At 35.7% G+C, this 27,943-nt stretch overlaps 1 protein-coding gene across 32 annotated transcripts in view; it reads right to left on the bottom strand.

The window, feature by feature from the left end:
* The window catches only part of Eif4g3 (eukaryotic translation initiation factor 4 gamma 3), a 292,326-nt gene that overhangs the window by 67,417 nt on the left and 196,966 nt on the right, over positions 1-27,943 (bottom strand). For all 32 annotated transcript variants that reach the window (XM_048816163.1, XM_048816167.1, XM_048816154.1 and 29 more), the window contains one exon: positions 4,593-4,681. In XM_048816163.1, the coding sequence (XP_048672120.1) occupies positions 4,593-4,681 (89 nt within the window). The remainder of the gene's footprint in view (positions 1-4,592; positions 4,682-27,943) is intronic.

The raw sequence follows: 27,943 nt of genomic DNA, 5'->3' as shown, positions 1-27,943 counted from the left end.
ACTAGATCAAGAGCCAAAAAATCAGGACTGATTCAACACAACCCTACGTAAAGCAGTATGTTGTCCTCTAGCTGGGAAATGAAGAGCGTGGGGATAGTTTATTTATTTATTTTTATTTTTATTTAATATTTTATTTTTCGGCAGACACAACATCTTTGTATGTGGTGCTGAGGATCGAACCCGGGCCGCACGCATGCCAGGCGGGCGAGCTACCGCTTGAGCCACATCCCCAGCCCCTAGCGTGGGGATAGTTTAAAGTCTTTAAAAGGTAATGCCAGCAGGTGTTCATCCAAGCTATTTATGAAATCATGTTTTATTTTATTTTTTTAAAGTCTGAGTGAAAAAATCCTACTTGCTTACATAAAAGAAGTATTACAACAGATGTAATACTAGTAAATTTTCTTCTTCGTGGATCAAAGATACTAAATTTTAAAATGTTATTTTTAGAAACAGATGTTTTCAAGCCCTGATAGATAATGGAAAAGGAAAGTCTATGCAAATGTAGGTAAACATAAATGCACAACCATGGACAGGGACAGTACATGGAAACTTAAAAAAAAAAAAAAAAAGAGAGAGAGAGAAATGTAAAATCCCAAGAAAATTAAGTTTGGCAATGATTTTATAAAATGTGGCAGAAAGGAGGCATCTTTTAAGCTTTGAGAATAACAGGTCTACTAAAATTGAATCATAATCAGAAGCCTCATTAAAAAACAAACGTTTTATACTGTAATATTGTCTAAATGAACCCATAATGACCTAGAAATACAATTTTATAAGTAAGAACAAGTCATCGAGAAAATCTTTTCTTCCTCCCTGAACAAGTTCTCACAATGTTACCCAGATAGGCCTCAAATTCCTGGCAGACTCAACAATCTCATTGCTCCCAAGCAATGGTTTCAGTGTCCCAAGTAGCGGGGACCACAAGAGGACACCACTGTGTCTCCTAGATCGTTGATAATTGATGTGTTGAATATGTAAATACAGGATATCTACATTACATAATTATGTAGAATTTTTACTTCAAATCTTTTAAAATTAAAAAAAAACGTATTTTAGAGAAGAACATTTACTGGGTCCTCTTTTCTGTAAAGCTGAATCACATAAAAACAGAATTTATTTCGAAATTCAATTTCTAATTGTAAAAAAGATGTGTAAGTAAACTTCACACATAAATAACAAATTATACTTTAGCAAACAGAATCACTGCAGAGTCTGAGGCATACTGTTATTAGGGATATGTCAAGGGAATCAACAAAAATAGGAGAATTAAATGTGTATGATGATGATTTTTCTTTCAGCATGATAAAACTCTTATCAAACTAGTCGGAAAGTGTAGTAACTGTTCCTGAATTGCTCACTCAGAAAAATGGGTTGAAGTATAAGAGTACCACATTAGCTGAATGGTCAAATGTGAATCCTTTATAGGAATCTGTTCTATTATGTATGTGGGTGGGGAGGGGTGCTGGGAATTGAATACAGGCGTACTCTATCACCGAGTACATCCCCATCCCTCTTTGTTTTTTATTTTGAGACATAGTCTTGCTAAATTGCTGAAGTTGGCCTTTAACTTGCAATCCTCCTGCCTCAGCCTGGGATTATAGGTATGCGCCACCATGCCCAGATACAGGAACCTGTTGAAACACAATCTACTTAACTGAAAACAGCAAGTTTCTTAATACAGTGAGGTTTTTAAAACGTAGGAAAATCAGACTGCAACTATGTATATATGATTGATGAAATGTCCCAAAAGTTATAAACGAATTTTAACAGCTTCACAAGAAATTTTATTTATATTTGTGATACTAAGGATTGAAGCCAGGGGTGCTTAACCTCTAATCCACATCCCCAATCCTTTTTATTTTTGTTGCAAAAGGGTCTTAACAAAGTTGTGAAGGCAGTTTCAAACTTTTGATCCTCCTGCCTCAGCCTCCCAAGAAGCTGGGATGATTATAGGTGAGTACCACCATTACCACCACACCCAGGTTTATTTTATTTTTATTCTTTACTTTTTGCAGTGCTGGGATTGAACCCAGGACCTTGAGTATGCTAGACAAGCATTTGACCACTAAGCTGTTTACCAAGACTCCAACAAGCAATTTTAAAACAAAGCATCCTTCAAGTTATTTTCCTAAGCTATGAAGAACTTGCTGAAATGTATGTACTGACTTAACAATCCAGTATATATAAGCGTGTCTGAAACACATTAATTTTTTTCCATATTTTTATTGGTACATTATAATTATAAACAGTGCGACTTTGTGTTACATATTTGTACATAAAAACTATATAACAAGCCAGGCTCCATGGTACATGCCTGTAATCCCAGAGGCGTGGGAGGCCAATGCAGGAGGATCATGATGAGTTCAAAGCCAGCCTCAACAAATTCGAGGCACTAAGCAACTCATTGAGACCTTGTCTCTAAATAGAACTAAAAAGGGTTGAAGATTCGGCACAGTGGTTGAGTGGCCCTGAGTTCAATGCCCAGTACCCCATCTACCCACGAGAAAAACTATATGATATAATTTGGTCAATATCGTTCCCCAATATGTCCCCTTTGAAACAAATTATAATTATTATTTTGTATTAAACTTTGAACTCAAAGACATTTTATTACTCAGTTACATCTCCAGCTCTGTCTTTACTTTTATTTTGAGACAGGGTCTCACAAAGTTGCTTAAGGCCTCACTAAATTGTTGAGGGTGGTCTTAAACATGTGATCCTCCTGCTTCAGCCTCCCAAGTCACTGGGATTACAAGTGTTTGCCACCACGCCCGATGGAAACATGTTATTTTTGAGAAAATAATGTAAGAGAGGGAGAGCTTAATCAGTGGAAATGAAGGCAAAAGCATCCAATATTTGTTAAACTAACAAATCCTATTTTATGAAAGGTAAAGGACAAGGATTTCTGAAAGAAGTCTATATTTGCAAATGACTTACAAAATTTTACTTTTAAACTATGAGGTTAGAAAATAAGTGACTGCTTCCAAACAAATATAAGTTCTCTTGTTTGAGGAATAACATGTTAATGTAAGTTTATGGTAAATATGGCCCACAGGCCAGTTCTGGTTCACCACCTGTTTTTGCGATGCATGATCAGTAAGGAGGGTTTTTAAATTTGGAATGGTGGGGGAAAAAAATTCATGATGTAGGAATTCAAACTTCAGTGTCCACTAATAAAATTTTACTAGAATATACTATTTAATTCATTTACATATTGTCTGCAGCTGCTTTTGGGAATTATGACAGGGATCACTAACTGGGCCTTCATGGGAAAAGTTTGCTAGTTCTAAGCTAAAGAACAGGATGAACATCTGAGGACATGGGAGTGGTGGTACGTTCATTTAACATTCAACAATTCTGCAAAAGATAGCCACAGGACAGAGGAATATGAAGTATGATAGAAGAAAATGAATAAAAAACCAGCTGAATCTATAGGGAAATGAGTTTATGAATTGGTAGTCACACCAGGAATGCATATAATTCCCTTGCCTCTAGAAGGTATTTTATTCTCTAAAGGAACACAATTTTCTTGTTCAGCTGCAAAGGGGGCACAGCAAATATATGCATCTCTATTAATTTATTGACAAGTCTTATCCCAGTAAACCCAATTTAACATTTTAGTGGTTGCTACGGAAACAACTGTGACAAACTGAGCACCATGTAAGAGCAATGACAGGGAAGAAACAAAGGGTACTGGTTAATTGAAAGAAGAGATAAAAATTTAACTAGCCAGTAAAGCCTTATGAAGTAAATGCATCTAAAGTTACCTTCAAATAATGGCTACATTTTAAATATTATCACTTTAAATGTTCAGTAAGAACTACTTTATAAAGTAGATTATAAGATTAGCTTAAAAGGGAAGAAAGCTACATGTAGATTGTTTATGTATAAATTATTTTTTATTTTTTATTTTTCAGTTTTCGGTGGACACAACATCTTTATTTTTTTTATGTGGTGCTGAGGATTGAACCCAGTGCCCCACGCATGCCAGGCGAGCGCATTACCTCTTGAGCCACATCCCCAGCCCATATGTATAAATTTTAATACATAACACTAAAGGTGCTGAGATTAATACTAGAAAATTGTCAGGGCAAGCCTTAAGACTAAATTTGTTCTTGTTTCTTCTTTGCAACAACTCTTAGACTTGTTATGTTTTAACCTACAGCAAAATCTGGTGAAGCTTATTTTAAGAGGGACCACCCACATGAGAAAAAGTTATGTTACTGTGATACAAAGACAACAGATTTAAAATAAATGTCCCTAAATTGTATTGGATATTTCTACCACCCCGGCTAACGGTTTCGTTTAAAAACCATTTTTGGTTACCAGATTAGTCTTCGTTCAGGTTAATATACAGAAAATACTGAATTATGGGGAAGGGAAGAGTTAACCAAAAGTTGGCCAGTTTAGAAGATTAAACATGTTACTAAAAATCTTTTTAAAATGCTACTATAAATGGATTTTAAAAAATTAATCTCTGAACAAAATACATTAAGTTTTGTTTGGGAAATGGTACTATAAGAAGTACAACTTCAAACCTGAAATGGCACCAATGATCAGAAGATAAGCTAAAGAGATTTGTTGTCTCTTACCTCCAATTCTGCCTCCAACAACTCATCAGTGGTTCGGGTCCGATCTTTTGGTTTCTTCCATGTCTTTGGTGTAGTCATGACTGTTTGAGCTGAAAAACAAGATCATGTCCATTACTTGCCAAGCAAAGGCATAGAGGGAATTAGATTTAAATGATACCTGTACTCAAATTCAGTGGAACTTCACCTGCACAAGGAGACTATTAAATGATTAAGTGAACAATTAAGGAGTTGTAGCTCAGAGATATTGCAAAGGCAAATGTTTTCATACCATTTCAAAGATTTACAACCAGTGGCCTAGGCTCATTCTATTTCATGGTAGGCCACGCCTATGCATGTAATACAGATGTCGAACATTCATCAAAATCCAAAATCTAAAATTCAGAGGATTTCACATTTTCAGAATAGGGATATTTAATCAATAAAGTCTATGTAAATTTACACAAATCAGAAAAACTCTGAAATCTAAAAAAATCCTGTATTTCTAAGCATTGCAGAGAAGGGATACTCAACCTGTATGTAGTATCTACAAAGGAAAAATGACTTCTGAGCCAATTCTAGACTTGGGTGGACTCCTATTAAACCAGTTGTGTGATCCTAGGCATGTCACGTTCTCAGGCCTCTGAATAGATCAAGAGCACTGGAGTGATACTAGATAGCCAAGGCGCCTTTAAACTATAAAAAATATTTTGTCTGAGATTCGGGTTTTTAAATCTTTCTAGGCAACAAAAGGACACTTTGAGGATTCACTAGATAGAAGCACTTTTACAACACTTGTTTTCATCTCAGATTACACTAGCCTAGTCTATATCATATTGCTGGGGTAAAAATTAAGAAGAGAGGTTATTTTCACTGGGTTATTCTATTGTATCAAAAATTCCAAGTGGAAGACCAAGATTACAAATGATCTGGGGTAGGGGGTGATACTAGGGATGGAACCCAGAGTCTTATGCATGCTTATCAAGTGCTTTACCAATGAGCCACAACCCCCAGGCTTTAAGGCCTTCAAAAAAATTCACCTGGCATATACATTCCATAGATTCATTCAATACCTGAATATAAATTTTAACTATAATTTAACCATCAAATGATATACAGAAAATAGTAATACTACAACTTGCAGGACAACACACAAGAGGAAGTTGGACAGGTGGAGAGAAGAGACAAAGAAACGTCATTAATACCATGGCATAACCACAAGTGAACAAACCCAAAGACGAAGGGTTATCAACTAATCAAATTCCCTACAGAAATGTAAGATCATTTAATCCAACTCTGGGACAGCCACAAATCTTTTCTGGTAAAACAAGAGGGTGTGGACATACAGTTTCGGGGAACAAGGAAAGGAGACATGCATCACTTCTTCCCAAAATTACTCTATCATAACACTGAGCCACAACCCCAGCAATTTTTATATTTTATTTAGAGAAAGGGTCTCGCTGAGTTGCTCAGAACCTCACGAAGTTGCTGAGGCGGGCTTTGAAGTCATGATCAGCTTCCCAAGCTGCAAAAATATTATATAAATCTTTGATAACATAGCTCAAAACTAGTCTGTCTTCTCCTCAGGGACCACAATAAACAAGAAAACAACAGTGGACCACCTGTAATTCTTACTTTGTGGCCTACTCAAAATAAACCATCTTCTCAAAGTTTGGAACCTATGGGTGAGCTTAAAATTACCATTGCCTCACAGTCTTCCATGGAATAAGAATCTCCTATCAATGCCTACATTTTACAGATCTTTTGATATAAAAAAACCAGTCTGTTTTAAAAGCATCCTCCAAAATGCTTTCACTTTTAATTTTGCTTTTATTCTTTCCAGAGTTCAGACAATCTGTACAATTGATTTTAAATGTTATTTTACTACTTATTGGTATGAACTCAGCTCTAAATTCCATTCATGTAAATGGGGAAGATCATTTTATGTAGGATTCATTGGGATGAAATATAAACTCAGAAGTAGTATTTACTAAACAACAAAAACCAAAGTAAGATGTATATAAAACTTTTCTTTGCAAGAATACATCAAATATACCCAACCCTAAAATCTTCCATGAGTTATTTTATTTACTTATTTTTTTAAGAATCACCATTTACCACAATGAACTGCTATTTACCTTGTTCAAGTGACTAAAATACTGATTTAAACTTAGAAAAAAGAGGTGGACAGAAAAGAGCACAAAACTATCCAACAGACAGTCATTTAAAAACTGAACACAGAAACACAGAGAACTAATCCCTAGTGAGATAATGATATACAGCCCCTCTCCTACCTTTACTGATGGGGAGGGGCAGCAAAATTTGTGTGGTTTGGGGAAAGGGGGCAGAAGAGGAAGGGAAGAAAGCAGAGACAAAAGGCACAAGGATCAGAAGAGACAGAGAGAGATGAACAGCCTGATGTGTAGGACAACTGATAGCAAATTAGCTAGACGAGGGGAAATAAATTCAAGATAAGCTAAGGATTTCCTCTCTCCTTTCTGATTTATTATAGTGTGGCACTCAAATCCGCTGACTGAACAAACAGGAAATGCACTATGTGACAGAGGTATTATAAATGTATATTGTAACCCAAAAGCCATATTGTTATTTTAAGGTTTTTGCAAGTTTTTACTTATTAGAAAAAAATAATTTATTTTTCCTCAGAGCTCCATTTATGACATGACCTATGTAGACATTTAGAAAAATATTGGGCACATAGAGTTTAATCAGTGGTATTAAAAATTATTTATTTTTGGCTTTTTTTTTTTGCAGAGGTTTAAAATTTATGTCAAAAACTACATCAAGGGGCTGGGGACATAGCTCAGTTGACAGAGTATTTGCCTCCCACACAAAGGCCCTGGGTTTGATCCCCAACACCACCCCCCCCACACACACACACACACTATATCAAGATTGGCATGGAGGCACACGCCCTATAATCCCAGTGGCTGGGGAGGCTGAGACAGGAGGATTTCGAGTTCAAAGCCAGCCTCAGCAAAAAGTGAGGCATTAAGCAATTCAATAAGACCCTGTCTCTAAATAAAATACAAAATAGGGCTGGGGATGTGGCTCAGTGGTGGAGTGCCCCTGAGTTCAATCCCCAATCCAAAAAAAAAAGACTATCAGGTTTCAAATATTCCAGTTTTTAACTAACACTCCAGGAATGGACACAGATCTCAGAAAATTATGCCACATCAAACCTAGAAATGACTCCATCTTAAGATTAAAAAGGAAAACAGTGCAGTTACAGTGAGATGTCTTATATGTCATCCCCGAGGTAAGATGCTTTTCATTTACTTTTCATATGGGCTCTAGGAGTCAAGTGCTACTTTTATAAATTAAGAGCTAACAAATATCTCAATGCAAACTAGGAGATAACCAATGAGGTAGGAGAACAGGGTTAGGGGTGATGTAGTAATATCCATTTACTGATTTATATTAAACCCATGTGCATTAAAAAAAAAAAAAGTTTTCCTTGAAAGTTTCACTGGAAGGAGTGAGAGTACTGAGAAAAACTCTTCCGTAAAATAGTGGCCCTTACAGAAAAGTGAAAAGCACTTAAGACACAATGTATCCCATGGAACTGCTCTGTATAAAAACATGATCTGGATCAAGGTCTTTTTCAATTTTTCTTTGTAGAAACACTATTATCTTCTAGAGAAACTCCAAAAATAATTAAATCATGGATTTTGGTCTAAAATACAGATGTCAGAAATGCTGCATAATGGTAAATGAATAGCGCTGGAGAAGATAATGCTAAGTGAAGTCAGCCAATCCCCCCCAAAAAATGCTGAATGTTTTCTCTGATATAAGGAGATTGACTCCTTTTTTTTTTTTTATTGTTGGTTGTTCAAAACATTACATAGTTCTTGATATATCATCTTTCACACTTTGCTTCAAGTGGGTTATGAACTCCCATTTTTAGCCCATATACAGATTGCAGAATCACATCAATTACACATCCATTGATTTACATATTGCCATACTAGTGACTGCCGTGTTCTGCTACCTTTCCTATCCTCTACTATCCCCCCTCCCCTCCCCTCCCCTCCCCTCTTCTCTCTCTACCCCCTCTACTGTCATTCATTTCTCCCCCTTGTATTATTTTTCCCTTTCCCCTCACTTCCTCTTGTATGTACTTTTGTATAACCCTGAGGGTCTCCTTCCATTTCCATGCAATTTCCCTTCTCTCTCCCTTTCCCTCCCACCTCTCATCCCTGTTTAATGTTAATCTTCTTCTCATGCTCTTCGTCCCTACTCTGTTCTTAGTTACTCTCCTTATATCAAAGAAGACATTTGGCATTTGTTTTTTAGGGATTGGCTAGCTTCACTTAGCATAATCTGCTCTAATGCCATCCATTTCCCTGTAAATTCTATGATTTTGTCATTTTTTAATGCAGAGTAATACTCCATTGTGTATAAATGCCACATTTTTTTTATCCATTCGTCTATTGAAGGGCATCTAGGTTGGTTCCACAGTCTTGCTATTGTGAATTGTGCTGCTATGAACATCGATGTAGCAGTGTCCCTGTAGCATGCTCTTTTTAGGTCTTTAGGGAATAGACCGAGAAGGGGAATAGCTGGGTCAAATGGTGGCTCCATTCCCAGCTTTCCAAGAAATCTCCATACTGCTTTCCAAATTGGCTGCACCAATTTGCAGTCCCACCAGCAATGTACAAGTGTACCCTTTTCCCCACATCCTCGCCAGCACAGGAGATTGACTCCTAATGGGGTAGGGAGGGAGAGCATGGGAGGAATAGATTAATTCTATATAGGGAAGAGGGATGGAACGGAAAGGGGGAGGGTATCAGATTAGCAAGGATGGTGGAATGTGATGGACATCATTATACAAAGTACATGTATGAAGATATGAACTGGGTGTCAACATACTTCATATACAAAGAATCAAAAATTGTGGTATATATGTGTATTAAGAATTGTAATGCAGGATCACATTGGTTATACAGCCATGTATATACATATAGCAATACTAGTGCAATCTGTACACGTGGAAAAATGAGAATTCATACCCTATTTGAATCAAATGTATGATATATCCAGATCATTGTATTCTCTTGAGCAACTTAAAAAAAAAAAAAAAAAAGAACCTGGATTCCTATCCAAAACTCCGATTCTCTAAATTCAGGGCTTACACAGTCATATTCCACATTTATATATCCCAATTCTCTGAAATGAATCTATCAAAAATTGAATAACTCATCATGAAAATAATACATATTCAAATAATTTTGCTTCTAAAATGATGAGGTTGAATTCATCTCAGTATACCAATCTTATTTTAACCAATTGAGATCCACTGGTTAGAGTAAGAAAATTATAAGTTTGATGTTGCTATAGTGGGGGAGACTGGGTGAAACTTCCTTTTGATGATTTAGGATATACTCCCACGAGACTAACTTCAGATGATATCTTCTTTCCCTTTAGTTAATCATATCATCCTTTTTAATGACAATAGTATCAATTTGACCCTTTTGTTCTAAATGACCACAAAAATAGCATGATGAAGAATGGATTGGCACATTCAATGGCAAAAAATAACAAAGAGGTATGAAGTTTATTGCAATATAATTATCTGGTAGCAGTGTTACTTTATGCCCATTATATAAAATATTATTTGGCATTGTTTACAAAAAATAACACAAAATGAAATTTAAATGAAAGATATAAAGAGTGATTTAACATTTCAAGTATTCTAAAGCATTAGTAATATAACAAAGGTTTTTATATTTATAAAATATATTTATATGCATAAAAAAAAAAAGAATTGTAATGCAGGGGCTGGGGATGTGGCTTAGCGGTAGAGTGCTCGCCTCGCATGTGTGAGACCCTGGGTTCAATCCTCAGCACCACATACAAAAATAAACAAGTGAAATAAAATTGTTAAAAAAAATTGTAATGTTAAAAAAAAAACACAATAATAAAGTACATGTATAAAGGCATAAATTGGCGTGAACATACTTAGATTAATCTATTTTTTTTTATCATGTATATAAGGTATAAAAAAGATATAAAGAAAGATATAAAGGTACAAAAAATTATGACACATCTCTTGAGATATTGTGAACATTCTGGTGCATATTCTACTTTTTGTACTGTAAAAACTACAATTACATGTGTATTTGCATATTTAGTTTTGTAATGCTTAATTGAGTGGTAGACCAATTGCCTACTATGTAGTAGGCTCTGGGTTTGATCCTCAACACCACAGAAGACAGAAACAGCAAAATAAAGAATAGATGAAGGTTGAAAAAATGGAAAAGGACAAAATATAAAAATCCCAATATACTACATCCCATATACGTTTACAGCCATAGAAATATTAATGTAAGGGTAAGAAAACCATGAATATTTAGACTACATTATTTGAATAATGGATGACTTTTTCCTGTTTTTCAATTTTTTTTTTTTTTGGTACCAGGGATTGAACTCATGGATATTTGATCACTGAAACACACCCCTAACCCTTTTTTGTGTTTCATTTAGAGGCAGGGTCTCACAGAGTTGCTTAGCACCTCACCATTGCTGAGGCTGGCTTTGAAGCCCAGATTCTCAGCTTCCTGAACCACTGGGATTACTGGTGTGCTCTCCTGTGCCTGGCTCTCCTTCAATATTTTAAACAATAACTTAAAACTGGGAGAAAAAAAGTAAAGCTTTCAAGTTGGTTTTCATTTGCTACTTCAAATCCTTTTTTCTGTATGTTGTACTGTGAATCGAATCCAGGACTTTACACATGCTAGACAAGCGCTTCACTGTTCACCTAGATCCCAACCCTCAAGCCCAGTTTGACCTTGTATGACTTAAGTGGAAGCTTTTTGTTTTGGATTTTAGGTCAGATTATAAAAAGATTACTTTTTTTTAGATTGCTAGATTATTAGATTACTAGATTATTACTTTTTTTCTTCTTTGCAATGTTGTGGGTCAAACCCATGACCTCAGGCATGCCAAGCAACCCCTCTACACTGCATTCTTAAACTATGTTGATTTTACTCTGAACATTATAATTTTGTATATTATTTTCTCCTGAGGATCTGGAGAACTCATGGGAGTTTTAGGACAGGTTGTGCAATCTGCATTCAAAACTATGAAATCAGAAACTTTTTCAGACTAAAGATAAGGCTCAAAAAGTTTTGGATTTTGGGGCATTTCAGTTTCCAGACCAGGACTGCTCAAAACTTTCAAACTGAAAACAATTCTAGCCTCAAGCTCAGATAAGAGATACTCAACCTATATTAGATTTATAATGAAAAAAGGAAGAAAGGAAGGAAAGAAACATTAAAAGAATGTGAAAAAGGTTGATAACTTGATAGGTAACTTTTATTTATTGCATATGCTACATATCTAGGCTGACCCTTCCTTAGTTTATTTCTTTTGCAAGGGTGGACAGAAGTGGTGTGCTTAACCACTGAGCCACATCCCAAGCCATTTACATTTTATACTTTGAGACATAGTCTTGCGAACATGCTGAGGGTGGCCTTGAACTTATGATCTTCCTGCCTTGGCCTCCAGAGTCAGTGGGATTATAGGCATGTGCCACTGTACTGATGATAGGTAACTGTTTAATAATGAGGTATTTTACTAGCTCTGTAATTAAAACTGAAATCAACTTTAGTAAAAGTTACCTTATAGGCAAATTTAATATTGCTTCCCTTTACTAGATAATTTCTTTTTATGTTTTCATTAATCAGATAAGTACCCAAGTAAATTATGAGTTTAATATGTTTTTTTCAATATTTCCTGGGTCTTAAAAACAAACAGTCCTTTCCTTCTTTTACTTAGATTTCTGGCCAGAGAAAACTTGTGACTTTATATCGACTTATGATTTTCCAATTTTATGATGATATGAAAGAAATAGGCATTCGGGAAGAATTTACTCCAGATTTTGAATTCTGCTATTTTTCCAGGTTAGGGCAATACATGATAATATGTATCACAATGCTGGGCAGCTGGCAGCAATGAACCTCAGCCAATTTATCACCATGGACACACAATAATAGTGCACCTAGCCTTTCACTAAGCTATGAGAGTGGGAAGTTAGATGTATGTGTCCAGAACATTTTGGATTTAAGTTTTTTGTCAGCTGGTGATTGAACCTAAGGTTTTGGGTCTACTTAGCAAGTGCACTACTGAGCTATATCCCAAGCCCAAGAATTTTGAATTTATGATGAGTTAAATCCTGACAAATCCCTTTCCTGATACACTTTATGATAATTCTGGCAATTTATACATATACTGGCTTTAATATATATGCACACCCATATATATGTAAATCTTTAAAACTAAAGAAGACTGGCTGGAGACAAAGCTCAGTGCTACAGCACTTCTCTATTGTCTAGCATATGTGAGAGGTCCTGGGTTCAAGGCCAAATAATATCCCTCGCCCCCCCAAAAAGGGCAAGGTAAAGAAGCCTCTTATCAGCATTGTAACTACAGAATATTTAAGAACCAAGGAGCCAACTCTTTGTAACTGAAACATCATGAAAGACTGTTTTATCTCCTTGTTGTCATGGGAGTTTTTCCTAGGTACCTAGCTCCTTTAACTCTTTGCTTTGGAACAGAAACATGAGAAATTTCATGTTTTAATGGAATGAAACAGATGGTCACCAAAATTATCAAAACTTAGGATAAACTAAATTGGTGAAGTCCTATTACAGGAGGACAAGTCATTGTTGGGCTGGGGATGTCTTTCTGTGGTTATGTCCCCTTGGTATCAAACAGTAACAACAACAACACTGTTGGGTATGGGATGCACACCTATTATCCCAGTGACTCAGGAAGCAGAGGCAGCAGGATGGCAAGTTTGCGGCCAGCCTTCACAATTTAGTGAGACCCTGTCTCAAAAAAAAAAAAGGGGGGGGGGCGGTGTGGGCAGGAGATGTAGGTCAGTAGTAGAGCACCCGAGTTCAACCACAGTACTAAGAAAGGAAGGGAGAGAGGGAGGAAGGAATTGATATCTTTAGTATGCAATTTCATAAGTGGAATACCTGTGATGCTTACTGTAGTTTTGTAAATGTTTACTAAATTAAAAACTGTTTGCCAGGCACAATAATGCATGACAATAATCCCAGTGATTCCAGAGGTCGAGGCAGGAAGAGTACGAGTTTGAGGCCAGTCTCAGCAATTCAGTGAGGCTCTAAGCAACTTACCAGGACCCCATCTCAATATAAAAAATAAAAAGGATTACGGATACAGCTCAGTGGTAAAGTGCTCCTGGAGTCAATCCCCTGACCCAAAACCATACTGGGGATCAATCTGTTTTGTTTTTGCTTTTATACATTTGTGGGAAGGATTTTATGGGTCGGCAGATTGTCCTCCTAAAAATCTATTAACAAGAATGGAAAGGCCTGGGAGTGCTTGAACTGAGCAGACTAGCTGAGGAGCTGGTGCCAAGAGATCCTGAGTTAGCAGTCTTGCAGCTCTCCATTCTCCTGGATCACACGGCAACCTTCCCCAATTCTAAAATATGAGATTAAACTGTCCAAAACCTCTGAAGTAACCAAAAAAAAAAAAAAAAGGAAAGGAAATGAAGACTTGTATTGATACTTCACTACTGGTGAGGGAAGGGCAAGGGCCCAAGTGCATTGTCACAGAATTGTACTAAACAGAATAGAATGTTCCATCAATGGAACCTTCAGAGAGTTCCCACCCTTAATGCTTTACTTTAATCTCTTTCTCATTCATTCCTGAGGTTTTGTGTACGTTTTTATTTTGCTTTATCTTTGCACAGCTTTCTGATCCTACAGGCTGGCACTAAATCATCTGGACTATCTCATGCTGAAGAGATTTGTCCCTCAAACTGGTTTCAATAGGTTGTGGATTCTATTCTGTCACCACCTCCAACTTTTTAAAAGAATTCTTAATGGGAATCTAAAAAAATATCAAATAGGAAACTGGTGCAGCATGAAGAAGAAAACCAGGTAAGATAAGGCTAAGTCTTACAATGAAGCTGTAATTGAACTGGCGAAGAATCACAATGGCAATACGATATGTGAGAATAGTGGGTGACTGAGATGCCCACAAAAGAAAAACTTAGAGGCTAAGTCCATCAGTGATTTTTCCAGGATATTTTCAGGGTGCGGTATTTGAAATGTTTGATAATTATGCTTCCAGTTATGTGTTAAAAAAAATAGGCTTCCTGCTCTATGACTATTTCACAAGAAGCTTAAATAGTGTAAGACAGTCCTCAAGTCCAGCCCTTGAAACCAAAAAGTATGATAAACAAGAAGTCTAGATTTAGAATAGATATACATAACAAATCAAAGACAGACATATATAACACAAGTGAAAATGTTTCCATTTTGGCATTAACAGTAAAACATCATCAGAACAAGAGTCAAATCTAGGTTTATTTTATTGATAGTCTCAATAGGGAATAGTGTGATATTTTTCTATGCTTTTTCTTGTTTTCTATTTCATTTAATTCCTACCTTAATTATTTCATTTGGGTTAAATTTGTTCTTTTAGTTTCAGTAGATAGAAGATTAGGTCAACAATATAAATTTCTTTCTTTTTTCTAATATAGGCAGTTTAGTGGTATAAACTTTCATCTAAATATTGTCGTAGTAGTATGGTAGGCAAAAATAAAATAAAAATAATAAAAATAAATAGAACACCAAAAATATCCATGTATTAAACCCTGGCCCATAAATATTAATTTTACATGGCAAAAGTACCACTAATGTAATAAAATTAAGGATCATGAGATAGGAAGGGCATTATCATGAATTAACTCAGTGAATCCAATGAAATCAAAAGTGAAAGGAAGAGGCAGGAGACTGAGTGAGATTTGAAAATGCTCTCCTGTTGGCTTTGAAGGTGGAGGAAGAACCCCAGCTGAGGAACTCAGGAAGCCTGTAAAAATGGAAAGGTAAGGAACAGATTCTCAATAGTGCTTTCAGAGGAAAGAGACCTGTTGAGAACTTGATTTTTGCCCAGTGAAACTTACTTTGTGCTTCTGACCTCCTAAACTGAAAGAACAAATTGTTACATCACTAAGTTTAAGATGATTTGTCACAACAGTAAATATATGGAATGTTCCACAAATTTTGCTGTTGGGTTTTCATTTGCATTCAGTTCAAAATAGTTGACAGGTGCTCTTTTGACTTTGAGTTATGAAGAAGTATGTGGTTAGTTTCCATAAATATGGAGGATTTCCAGGGATATTTTTCTCAACTTCTAATTTAACTGCACCTGGCCAGAGAACATACCCGCTTTTCACTTGAATCCTTTCAGACTCATTAGAATTTGTTTTATGCACCATGGTGTATGATCTATCTTGTTAAATTTGCCATAGTGTACTTGCTATTTCAGTGTTTAATAAAACATCAATTAGATGAGGTAGGTTTTCTATTTACTAGTTCCATCAACTTTTGTATTTTCCATTATGTCAATTCCTATCTCTGCTTTTTGAATATATGAAATATAGTTACAACACTTCATCATTCTGCTAATTTTACCAAGTACCTCAAATCAGTTTCAATTGATTTTTTTCTTCATTATGAATTATATTTTTCTCATGTTTTCACTGGTGAATTCTACCAAATATGTAAGGAAAAAACAGTATCTATTCCTTTGAGGACAGCAGTACCCAGGTATATAAATGATGATTATGAGAATTATACAGGCCAATGGTCCTCATGAGGGCAGATGAATATCAGTTATCAACTGGATAAATAAACCTCGTAGCTAACATCCAACGTAATGATGAAAGACGTGTTTTCTCCTCGAGACAGGAACAAAACAGGAATGTTTACTTTCAACGCTTCATTTGTCACTGATATAGAGGTTCTAGCTAGTGCAATTAATTAGAAAAAAGAAAAAGCTCATCTAGTTATACAGGAAGTGAAACTATCTTTGTTCACATAAAACATAATCTATGGTAGAAAAATCCAAGGAAATCTCTACAAAAAGGTGAATAAAACTAGTATAACCAGGTGTGGTGGCGCACGCCTATAATCTCAGCAGCTCAGGAGACTGAGGTAGGAGGATTTCGAGTTCAAAGCCAGCCTCAGCAAAAACAAGCAAAAGTGAGACACTAAGCAACTCAGTGAGACCCTGTCTCTAAATAAAATACAAAATTGGGCTGGGGATGTGGCTTCAGTGGTCCTGAGTGCCCCTGATTTCAATCCCTGGTACTCACCCCTGCCCCCTCCCCCCCGAAAAAGTGAACTTTGCAGGACACTAGACAAAAACTACTTATTATACATGACATTTCCACATACTACCGATGAACAAAAATAAATAAAAACATACATTCATAAGAGCATCAAAAGAATTTAACAAAAGACCTTATTATTATACGAGGTACTTCTAGAGAATTAAAGAATTAAATAAATATCATTGGTGAGAAGACTTAATATTGCAATATGTTAATTCTGTCTGTAGAACCAGTGTAAAACAATTAAATGCCAACAGATTTCTGGGCAGAAAATAAAAAAAACTGATTCAAAAATTATATGGGGGGGAAAAAAAGGACCCAGAAGAGCCAAGACAATTCTGAAAAATAGGAATGTAATTGGAGAACTTTATCTGATTTCAGACTTAAATCATAAGAATGTGGTATTGTCATTAAAATAGACAACTAGATCAAGTGGGGAAAATGAGCAAATTCAGAAATAGGTCCGATATGTATAGGAAAGGATAGAAAAAAAATTCACCAGCAAAAGCATAGCCCAAAATTTTCATACACTGTTGGTGGGAATATAAGATGTCACAGGTACTATGGAACATTAACTGAGATTTCTGAAAAAATTAAATATATGCCTACATATATAATGAACTTATATGTAATATATATATGTAACCAAGATATTTCACCCGTAGATATTTACCAAAAGAAATGACATCATACATCCATACAATACTTGCACATAGGTGTTTCCAGAAACTTTATTTATAATGGCCCAAATCTTGAAACAACCAATTTATCTATCCACTGAAGAAATAGTAGCAAATCCACACTCAGCAATTCTTTTTGAAAGGGTTACTAAATACCCAATCAACAGGGATAAATTTCTGAGTGAAAGAAGTCACACAAAATAATTTATATTTTCATTTATATGACATTCTAAAAAATGCAATCCAAACTACAGTGATAAACAGCTGATCAGTGCTTGCCTGGGGATAGAATTAAGGATAAACAGGCAAGGAGAAAATCTGGAAGTAATAAATCTTATTTTGATGATAGGGGCAGTTTACATAAAGTATATAAAATATCAAAACTAGGGGCTGGGGTTGTGGCTCAGTGGTAGATGGCTTGCCTAGCATATGTGAGGCACTAGGTTCGATTCTCAGCACCACATATAATAAATAAATTTTTTTAAAAGGTCCATCAACAACTAATAAAGTATTTTTTTAAAAAAAGAAATAATATAAATATCAAAACTAGTAAAATGCTTTAAATATGTGTATGTTAATCTAATGTCAATTACATCTCAGTGAAGGTGTTAATTAAAACCTAAGCATAGTCATGTACCTAATTATGCACTGTCCACAAAATGGTAGTGTTTCTATGAATACTGAGTACCTTAAAAAGGGTTTAAAGTTACATATATAGTATTTTTCCATTTATGAAATCAAATATCTTTAAATCCAAGCAGTGGGATACCAAGGAGTATTTTTTCTCCCTCCCTCCCTTACTTCAGTTGCCTTTATTTTAAAATTTTCTTCTATTATTATTTTGCAGAGCAGGGCCTAGGACCTTGAACTTGCTAGTTAATTGCTCTACCAGGTAGCTACATTTCCAACCTCTTCTTCTTGTTTTAAATGCCTAAAGTATCAACTGGAGCAAACAAATATAATTTCTTTCTCCAAATCAGCCAATGTTCCTTGTCTAAGGTGAATCTTGCCCCAGCAGGTTAACAATCTTAAGTATAGTGTTTATGGTTCATATAAATAATCACAACCAAATACACAAGTTTATTTATTAGTATTCTGCAAAAGGCTTTCAATTAAATTTATTAAGAAAATCCCTGGATCATTATACAAATTTATGTCATAAAGAAGCCCAATATTCTATAGTATGTATGCACCACTCCTTTTGAAAGACACTATATGTTTTGCTTTTTTTCATATGCACTGTCCATATGTATGTGTTTACAAACACACACACGCCGTATCCAATGTTAACTTTTATTTCCAAAATAGGTTAACAAAAAAAAAGTGAACACATACTCTTTCTCTTTATGTATTTATTAATAGAAATGGTCAGACTTAGTTCCACAAAAGTAGAAATAAGACAGGTATGGAGGAACACACCTGTAATCCTTTCTGAGGCAGGAGGATAGCAAGTTCAAGGCTTACATCAGCAACTTAAGGAGGCCCTAAGCAACTTAGCAAGACCCTGGGATGTAGGGTCATTGGTCAAGCACCCCAGGGTTCGAGCAATCATACAAAAAAAAAAAAAAAGAAGGTAGAGGTAATTTACATTCTATCAAAAATACATGAGTGTTGGATTTCCTCCATTCTCCAAGGTAACAGACATTCTAATATTTGCTAAACTAATAGCTAAAAAATGGTATTTTTACATTCACTAATAAGAGTGAGCATCATTTCAAACTTTTATTGGCTATTTGGACTTTTGTATGAAATCTCTATCTTTATTATTTGTTTTCTTTTCAACCTGCAGGTATTATCCATAGGTAAATTAACCTTGTATACATCATAGGTCTTTTGATTATTTTTCTGCCAAGTCAAAATTTAAAATTTTATTATGACTTTATATGAAATTGTCTTTCATGTAAATGTGCCATCTTTGAAAACACAACCAACAGAAAAAGAAATAATTGTGAAATTTAATTAAGCTGAAATTAAGGAGGAGTCTTCTCTTTCCTTCTATATATATCATAAAGCAAATGGGGTGCAGGGGAGACACAGTACCTTAAAAGGAGACAGGTGCAGTGGCTCACACCTGTAATTCCAGAAATTTGGGAAGCTGAAGCAGGATCTGATTTGATGAGGCCCTGTCTCACAAAGGAAAAAAAAAGTCTAGCATCCAGTATTTCTGCTCAGCAGGTAAGCTGCTCTAAGTTAGGTGCTGTAGTTAGTCCTATATACATAAATTTCATCTTAATGCACAAATAAAGTTGGTAAATAGAACATATAGCTGATAAAATATGTAACTGATTGTTAAAATGTTTTTTGAAAATAGCCTGTTTCTCAACAGAGACTGTATGACTAATTCAAACAGTTTAATTATTTAACACAACAGATGTACTCAGAAAAATTTACACGTAATTTATTTCTGAATGAATTTTAAAATGCTAAGAATCTATTATGTAATCTAAGCACTCATAGGAAAAATCCATATGAAATCCTAAATGAAATGCATCAGATTTATAAAGAGAAAATAATCTGCTAATTTTTCCACTTCTCAAGTACCTATTTTGAAAAGGCAAAGGCCAAGAAAAGCTAAGAAAATTTTGACACAGAATTTTAATACTAGAGAAATTGAGGTAAATAAGTTGTTGCTGCAAGGTCAGAAAAAGAAAACAGAAGCAGCTCCATGGAAACTATCCTGCTGGATAGACTGGTGAAGTAATATACCAGCTCAAGAGCAGGCTTCCTTACATAAGCTGGTCTCCAAACCATGATTCTTAGGTCCATGGACGATGGGGATGGGCACACCAGTCCTTCAACTAATCCAGGACATGAATTGGCGATTCCATAGTCAAAAATGCTTAGTAGAAAGAGTTCTGCAGGATCCAAGTTTTTGTCATTAGAGTCCAATTTCTGATACCGCTAGGTGTGGAGACAATGTTTTTCTTAAGTTTTTACTCTAAAAGCCCCAACTTGGCCAGATGTTTGGGCTATGCTCTAGAATGGGATGGACACTGGAAGAAAATATGCACTACTCTGTGCTCCTCTCTTCATGCTTTAACAGGTTGGAGTGTTTTCGTCTAGCTATTTGCTAGTTATTGTTTTTATCTTTTTCCTTCCACATTCCCTTCAGATATCCCTGAGATCTCATACTACCACAGGCATTCTTCTATCTTTATTTTCTTGTTTTCACTATTTGTTCTTCAAACTTTTCTCACAGTAGCAAAGGATGACAACTTATCACAATTTCAGTGGCTTTACTCACCATTATACTCAAATTCCTTGTACCATTTTTGTATGTTCTGATACAAACACAATCCTTAAATCTCTCAGCCATTTTCCTATCTATCATCATCTCCTGCTGTTTCTGTTTGATACTGGACAAACACCTCTTAGAATATCAAGACTTCTATCCGGTTTCAAATAACGATTTTACTTAACTCTCATCTAAGTGCCTCTTCAAATCCAAAGATTCTGAAATGAATTCTTTTACATGAAAATGAAATCACTGGACTATTAGCCTCATAATCTGTCTCTGTAAGACTTATGCTTCTCTGGTCTCTGATCTTTTGATCAATATCAGGTCCATTTACTGCTCTATGGAGGTACAAATAAACACCAATCTTTAATGTACTCTGTTACTCTACACAAAGATTCAAATTAAAAATATAATATTTGAGCTCAGTGGAGAGGGTGCATACCTGTAATCCCAGGCTGAGGCAGAAAGATCTCAAGTTCAAAGCCAGCCTTAGCAATTTAGGTAGGCCCTAAACAAATTAGCAAGACCCTGTCTCAAAATAAAAAGTAAAAAAGGTTGGCGATGTGGCTCAGTGGTTAAATCCCCTTGTCAATCCCCAGTACCAAATATAATAAAAAATGTGTGTGTGTGTGTGTATATTATTTGAGTTTGAGCCCTTTGAGAATAAAGATTGTGTATTATTGGTGATCGATATATATCCAGCATCTGACACAGTGCCTAGTCCGTAATTGATGCTCACTAAAAACCTGTTGAAGAATACATGGCCTACAAATAAAATTAAATTCAGGGGTAATGATTCTTTATAACACTGGTTAAATTTCTGTTAGGTAGGTTACACATTACCCTTATTTCAGATCTTTACCACAGAGAGCTTTCCCATTCTGGAGAGAGTAAAGAATGGAGTTGGAATGAAAATGATGATGTAACTTCAAAACGCTTGTATTTATTTCTAACAATACTCTCTTTTCAACTCTACCTTATTCCTGCACTTCTTCCTCTGAATTCTACCTTCTTTTTTTTAATATTGGTTGTCAGTTTTTATTTTGTTATTTTGCATCTTAGACTGGAAGAATAGCATGAAGAATGTAGTTCATCTGTTACCGTGATGACATAGTATGTCAAAGTCATTAGGAAGATGAAATAGGAAACTGACTCTAAGTAGGTGGTTTGTTCCAAAAAAGCTTAGCAGAGAACAGTACATTATGTAATTCCCAGTGACAACTAACACGACTCTAATAAGACCTTCATTATATACTCTAGGTCTTTGGATTATATTTTATTTCTCTTTCTGCAGCCTCTTAGGCATTTGTACATTTTAGTAAACTCTCTATTGCCTCTTTTATAATCATCAGAATAGATTGAAACTTAATTCAAGGTAAATCTAGTTCAGGGGCAAAAATGTCAATCACTATTACATTTATAATTTAATTAGAGAAGAGACTACAATACAAGTAGTTACCTGTCTACTCAATGCTTTTCATCTCTGAATAAAGTTCACAGCACAGGACCTTGAATATGTAAACCTGGCTGGGGAAACAAAACAAAACAAACAAAACAATCTCCTATTTGAACATCAGTGAGTCTACACTGCCAATGGTACTCAAAGGGCAGAGCTTTCCATAACTTTAAAAAAATGGAATCACTACAAACAATAAAGCACACCCTAACAGAAGGAAGAGCTCCCTCATCTTTTCACCTTATCCATCCCAATATTTACACATTTGTCTATGTAAAACCACTGCCTTTCTGGTGCAAAGAGATTTTGCTTCGATTATGACTGTGGCCCAGAAGTCAGAAGACGGTATGTCACACAGTGGGTAAAATTAATGTTGCCAGAACAAATGAAATTAAGCAACTTAGTTCCTGATTTCCTAATAAAACTTGTAAAGCAAGGATTTATTACGCATCCTTGGTGCATTATAAAATCCCATAGTTAGCTGGACGTGGTGGTGCACACCTGTTATCCCAGAGGCTGAGGCAGGAGGATTTTAAGTTCAAAGCCAGCCTCAGCAAAAGTGAGGTGCTAAGCAACTCAGTGAGACCTTGACTCTAAATACAAAATAGGGCTGGGGATGTGGTTCAGTAGTCGAGTGCCCCTAAAATAATCCCCGGTTACCCTCATCCCCCTAAAAAAAAATCCCACAGTTTGGCTGTCCCTATTTATTCATTTCTCATGACAGTTCCTAATTTCAATATTATTTCTAAATGTGTCCCAAAATATGCAGTAGAGTAGGCAATCGAAAAAATATTCCAAGTTATTATTCATTCACAAATAAATAAAGGGGCTGGAGGTAGGAGTAGGTGGCGGAGCACATGATTATTAGCACATGCAGGGTGTTCCAGGTTCAATCCCTAGTACCTACATGGATATATATCCATCCACATGTTTAGTTTTCAAGAACTCCTAGAGTCTATTATTGAAATCCAAGTAAGTAAATGTCTGTATCTACTTATTTCGACTTCAGTTGCTCAAATGGTTTTTGAATGGGAAAGTAATAAATTATAAATCCAACCAAGTAGAATTTAACTCTTCTTTTATGAAAAATTGAAGTGAACAAATGGTACCAAGAAATTATACAAAATATTCATTTATGAGGAATAATTCCATTCTTCCTATTTGTATCACTTTAGAATAATAAATGATGTAAAAATAAGGTACTGCAAGTCTTGAAGAATATTAGGAATTCAAACACTTTAATATTTGACAATTCATATAGTTTTCCCCAATATGACCAGATAAACTGATTAATATATTTCAAATGCCAATCAACTCTTGTTTGAATTCCATGTTAAAAATAATAATTAAGGGGCTGGGATTGTAGCTCAGTGGGAGAGCGCTCGTTTCGCATGTGGAGGGCACTGGGTTCAATCCTAACATAAAAATAAAATTAGGGCTGGGGCTGGGGCTGAGCGGTAGAGCGCTCACCTGGCACCATGTGAGGCCCTGGGTTCGATCCTTAGCACCATATGAAAATAAATAAAAATATATTATGTCCAACTACAACTAAAAAACATTAAAAAAATTAAATTAAAGGTATTATATCTACAACTAAAAAAATAATAATTAAAATTATAGCAGCTCTAGAACCCAATACATATCTAATGGATAAAAGACAACTATTAACTTCATGTTACAAAAGCCATAATAGTTTTTATATAGTACTGGTTCACCAAATACTGAATGTTACCATGTAAATAATACTATTTTTGATTTTCAGGTGTTGTTTTTATGCCGGAGATTGAACCATGGGGTTCATGCATGCTATCATTGTATCACTGAGCTACAAGTATACTTCCTGTATTTCTACTTTTTAAACAATGTATTAGGTCTCAAGAAACCTCAGAGATGACATGTAGGGAATATGGAAATCAGTAGAAATCGGTGGAAGGAGGTATTTATTAACTAACAACGAATGGCCCACAGATCTGTATTTTAAATATCTGATTCCAGTTGGTTCTTGCAGAATGAATTTGAAGGTTGGCAAAGCTGGGGCCAGGGAAATGAGAGGCATCCATGCAGAAGTGCAAGGCTAGGCAACAGAACAAAGTCAACAGACATGAAATAAAATCAGGGATCCTTGGGAAAGAAGCAAATGGAAACTAAAAGAAAAGGGACTCAAGAAAGAGGTCCATCAGCATAGTTTAATTAAATTCAGAGCCACAAACTGAGACAAAAGATTTGTTTAAGGGAACCATTGATTAGTTTAGTGTTGGATGTGCTGAACTGCCTAGTCTGATATTTCCAAGTGAAGATACTTGGCAGAAAATTGGAAATAACAGGACTGAAGTGGAGAAAAAACTTTGGAAATCTTTGGTATCTATTAGGAGACATAATCTAGCCCTAGAGTGGATGAAATTATCTAAAAAAAAATGTAGAAAAAGAATACAACATGATCCAAATATAAGAGGATTTTTTTTGGGGGGGCAGAACTGTGTGATTATATGATTTTATGTGTTTGTAAAAACTCAGAATGAAATGCTAGTGAATTTTACTGCATGTAAATTATGCCCAATGAACCTAAATTTAAAAAAAAATGATAAAAAAGGTAAGATAAAAGTTTGTCCAGTGGTAATGCTGCTGAAGGAAGTTAAGTGGCATAATGGGATCATTAGCCAAATAGTTGAGTAGTTTATTGTAGAAGAAATGACAGACTATTTTTAGAAGTGTGAATGAGAGGAGGAAAATTAAGCTTACATGGTAGCTAAGGGATATATGGATTGAGGGAGTGTTTTGGGCATGAGAGATACTTCCATGTGTTTACAAAGAGTAAGAAGTCTGTGGAGGGGCACTGAATATATATAAGACTGCCAGGGACAACTAGCAGAGCTTGCAAAAGATCTGGATGTAGATGGGAGCAGTAGTGCCACTCTCAGCCACTCAGGAGGCTGAGGCAGGAGGATGTAGAGTTCAAAGCCAGCCTCAGCAATTTAGCAAGGCCCTAGGCAACTTAGTGAGACCCTGTCACAAAATAAAAAAAGAAACGGCACTGGGATGTAGCTCAGTGTTAAAGTGCCTCTGGGTTAAATCCTCAGTATCCAAAAAACAGACAAACAAAGTAGATGTAGACAGATTTGTAAGTAAGGGAAGAAGGTTGAAAAAGGCAAACATAGGGTCCTCAATGTTCTGAACTAAGGAGGCAAGGTCATGTGCTATAGGAGAGGAAGGGTAGGCAGAGAACAAGATTTTACAACATGAAATCCATAAGAGAAAGGGCTGGAGAGAAAGTGTGAATGTTTAGTGGTACTTACAACACAGCACACTACTCAACATAAATGTTCTTGACCCCTGGAGATTAAGAATAGAGGTAAGGGTATAGCACTGATTCAGAGAAAGTTTTGCTAAGCAGGTTTCCCCAAAGGCAAAAAGGACTGAAAAATTAGAGATTATAAAACAGGTAGCTCTGCTCAAATCTAACCTCCTATTGAGGCCCTCGACAAAATAAACATATAATGGATGCTCAGTCACCACTTATAGTTGGAAATAGGTGGGCTTTCACATCTCCCTCTAAATCATGGTCAATATATATACAGATATATTGTTGACAAATCCTGAAAAATTAAAGGGGGCTGGGGTTGTGGCTCAGTGGTAGAGCGCTCGCCTAGCAAGTGCAAGGCCCTGGGTTGGATCCTCAGCACCAAAAATAAAAATAAATAAAATAAAGGTATTGTGTGCAACTAAAAAATAAACACTAAAAAAAAAAAAAAAAATTAAAGAATTTTGAATCAATGAAGAAACCGTGTCTGAAAAAAAAAGAATGCGACAAAGAAAAGGGTTATGATTCTCCTGTGAGTCTGAGAAAGTGATTTAACATTCCTTGCCTTATTTTGATCATCAGTATAACAAAAACAATTATATTCTAGGAATAATTGATCAATTAAAATAATAATGCTTGAGATGCCTGAGAAAGTTTCTATAAATAACTTCATCATGACTACAACTAAATTACCAAATATTTAATATGAAAATAGAACATGGAGAAAAAATATATATTAAAGAAAATGCACTTGGGGCATTTGTCTGCATTAGCAGGGAGAATTGCTTTTTAAAGGTGTGGCAACAATCCTCAAAGCCGTGTGTACAAGGACAGGAGAAGGGAAAAGCTTTTAGTAAAACTCAGGTTTTCCAGGAGTAGTTTCAAGTCAAGCAGGTCAAGTACAGTGGTCCCTCATAGTGAAGGAGGGTTATACTGAGCCTGGGGGAAAGGGAGCTAAATTCTAAACAAATTGTGTCTACTTTAGGACACATATGTTACTTAATATCCAGTGAACCAAACTTTGAAGATCTGCTGCAAGTACCTGAACTACTATTGGGCTGTTTGTCGCTCAGTGGCGAAGGGCTTGCCTAGCAGGCATGAGGTATTTGGTTTGATTCTCAACACCACATAAAAATTAACAAAATAAAGGAATTCTGTCCATTTAAAACTACCAAAAAAAAAAAAAAAAGTGGAGAGAGAGAGATCTCAAATGAAGAGGCAAAGGGAAACTGTGCAAGATGCTGGGCAGGGGGGCTCCTTTTGCATTACCTGAAGGACAGAATCTGACCCATCAACAGTGTTTTCCAGGAAATAGCTAAGACTGTGCTATGAAGAATAAAAAGAAAATACGAATGGTATGGTGGAAATGTACTTTATAGGCATCTTTGAAGGAAACAGTTTTCAAATTAGGTGGGGAAAACCTTATCTCAAAGGATCACTCAGAATCAAGTCTCTGTAAAAGGGAGTTAAGAATCATTGCTTTAAGGATTGCTCTGCTGGTTTTGGCAGGTGACCGGGAATGAGCAATGTGTAAGAAGTCCTGTTACTCAGGTTCCAGGATATATGTCTGTAGAGAAATGTGAAGTCAAGGGATAAGGATACACTCAAACCACTGGTGGTCTACTTTTGGCCTCAGCAACTAAAAGATCCAAAGACATTTCAAATGCTGCTTAGAATGTGTAAGTTGAGGAAAGGTTAGAATACATTTCAAAATTCCCTAATCCAGCTGATCAAGATTTTTAAAATAGATTTTTTTTCACAGTAATGCAACACTTTTACTCTAGTTTTATGCTTACTGTTTTCTTTAAAAGTATTTTCAATACTCTCATAGTTGTGAATAAAGCAAGCAATCTTAATTTTTTTCACCTGAATTAAAATATGCTCCATTTATACTTAAGAACCCAAAAGAGAGCCCAGCAACTTGATTGGGTATATGAACTGGTACTTTACTAACATCTTCCTAAAACATTCAACCATATCTTCATTTGAGAAATAAATCTCTTGTCCTGTGACCTACAGAATCTGGAAAACCTCCTCCACTCTTAGCTGAGCTTGTGAGAATATAAGGTGAACTTCTGGAAGGCAATCAAGTGGAGAAGGTCAGTTGTTCTGCTGGGCTACACGTCTAGGGGTGTGGGGCATTGTGCCAAAGAACTGACATTCCAATACCCATATGGGAAGAAAAAATTTTCTGTTTCAGCTTGGAGGAGAGGACTGCTGAAACCCTGAAACATCAGCACCTGTGTCACACTATGTGGGGTATAAATGCAGGTTTAGGATAATAAATCCAGACTGAATTCCAACTAATAGTGTTCTAAATACTTACAGCAGATAAAGTAAATACAAAACTACTTTGGAAGAACTTGTCCTTAATCTCTATTCATGAACATTTACCTGTGCTCATAAGATAAATTATATACAAAGAAAGAATACACTATGAACAAGATCGAAAAAAAACAAAATAAATTAAAAAATTGGAAAACCCCCTTTGCCTAAAGAATTTCAAATACTGATTTTTGTAACAGGTA

Source organism: Marmota marmota, unplaced genomic scaffold (genome assembly GCF_001458135.2).
Source record: "Marmota marmota marmota unplaced genomic scaffold, marMar, whole genome shotgun sequence".
NCBI classification, from domain to species: Eukaryota; Metazoa; Chordata; class Mammalia; order Rodentia; family Sciuridae; genus Marmota; species Marmota marmota.
Note: the sequence above shows the minus strand (reverse complement) of the source record. Positions and strands in the feature narration are given on the sequence as shown.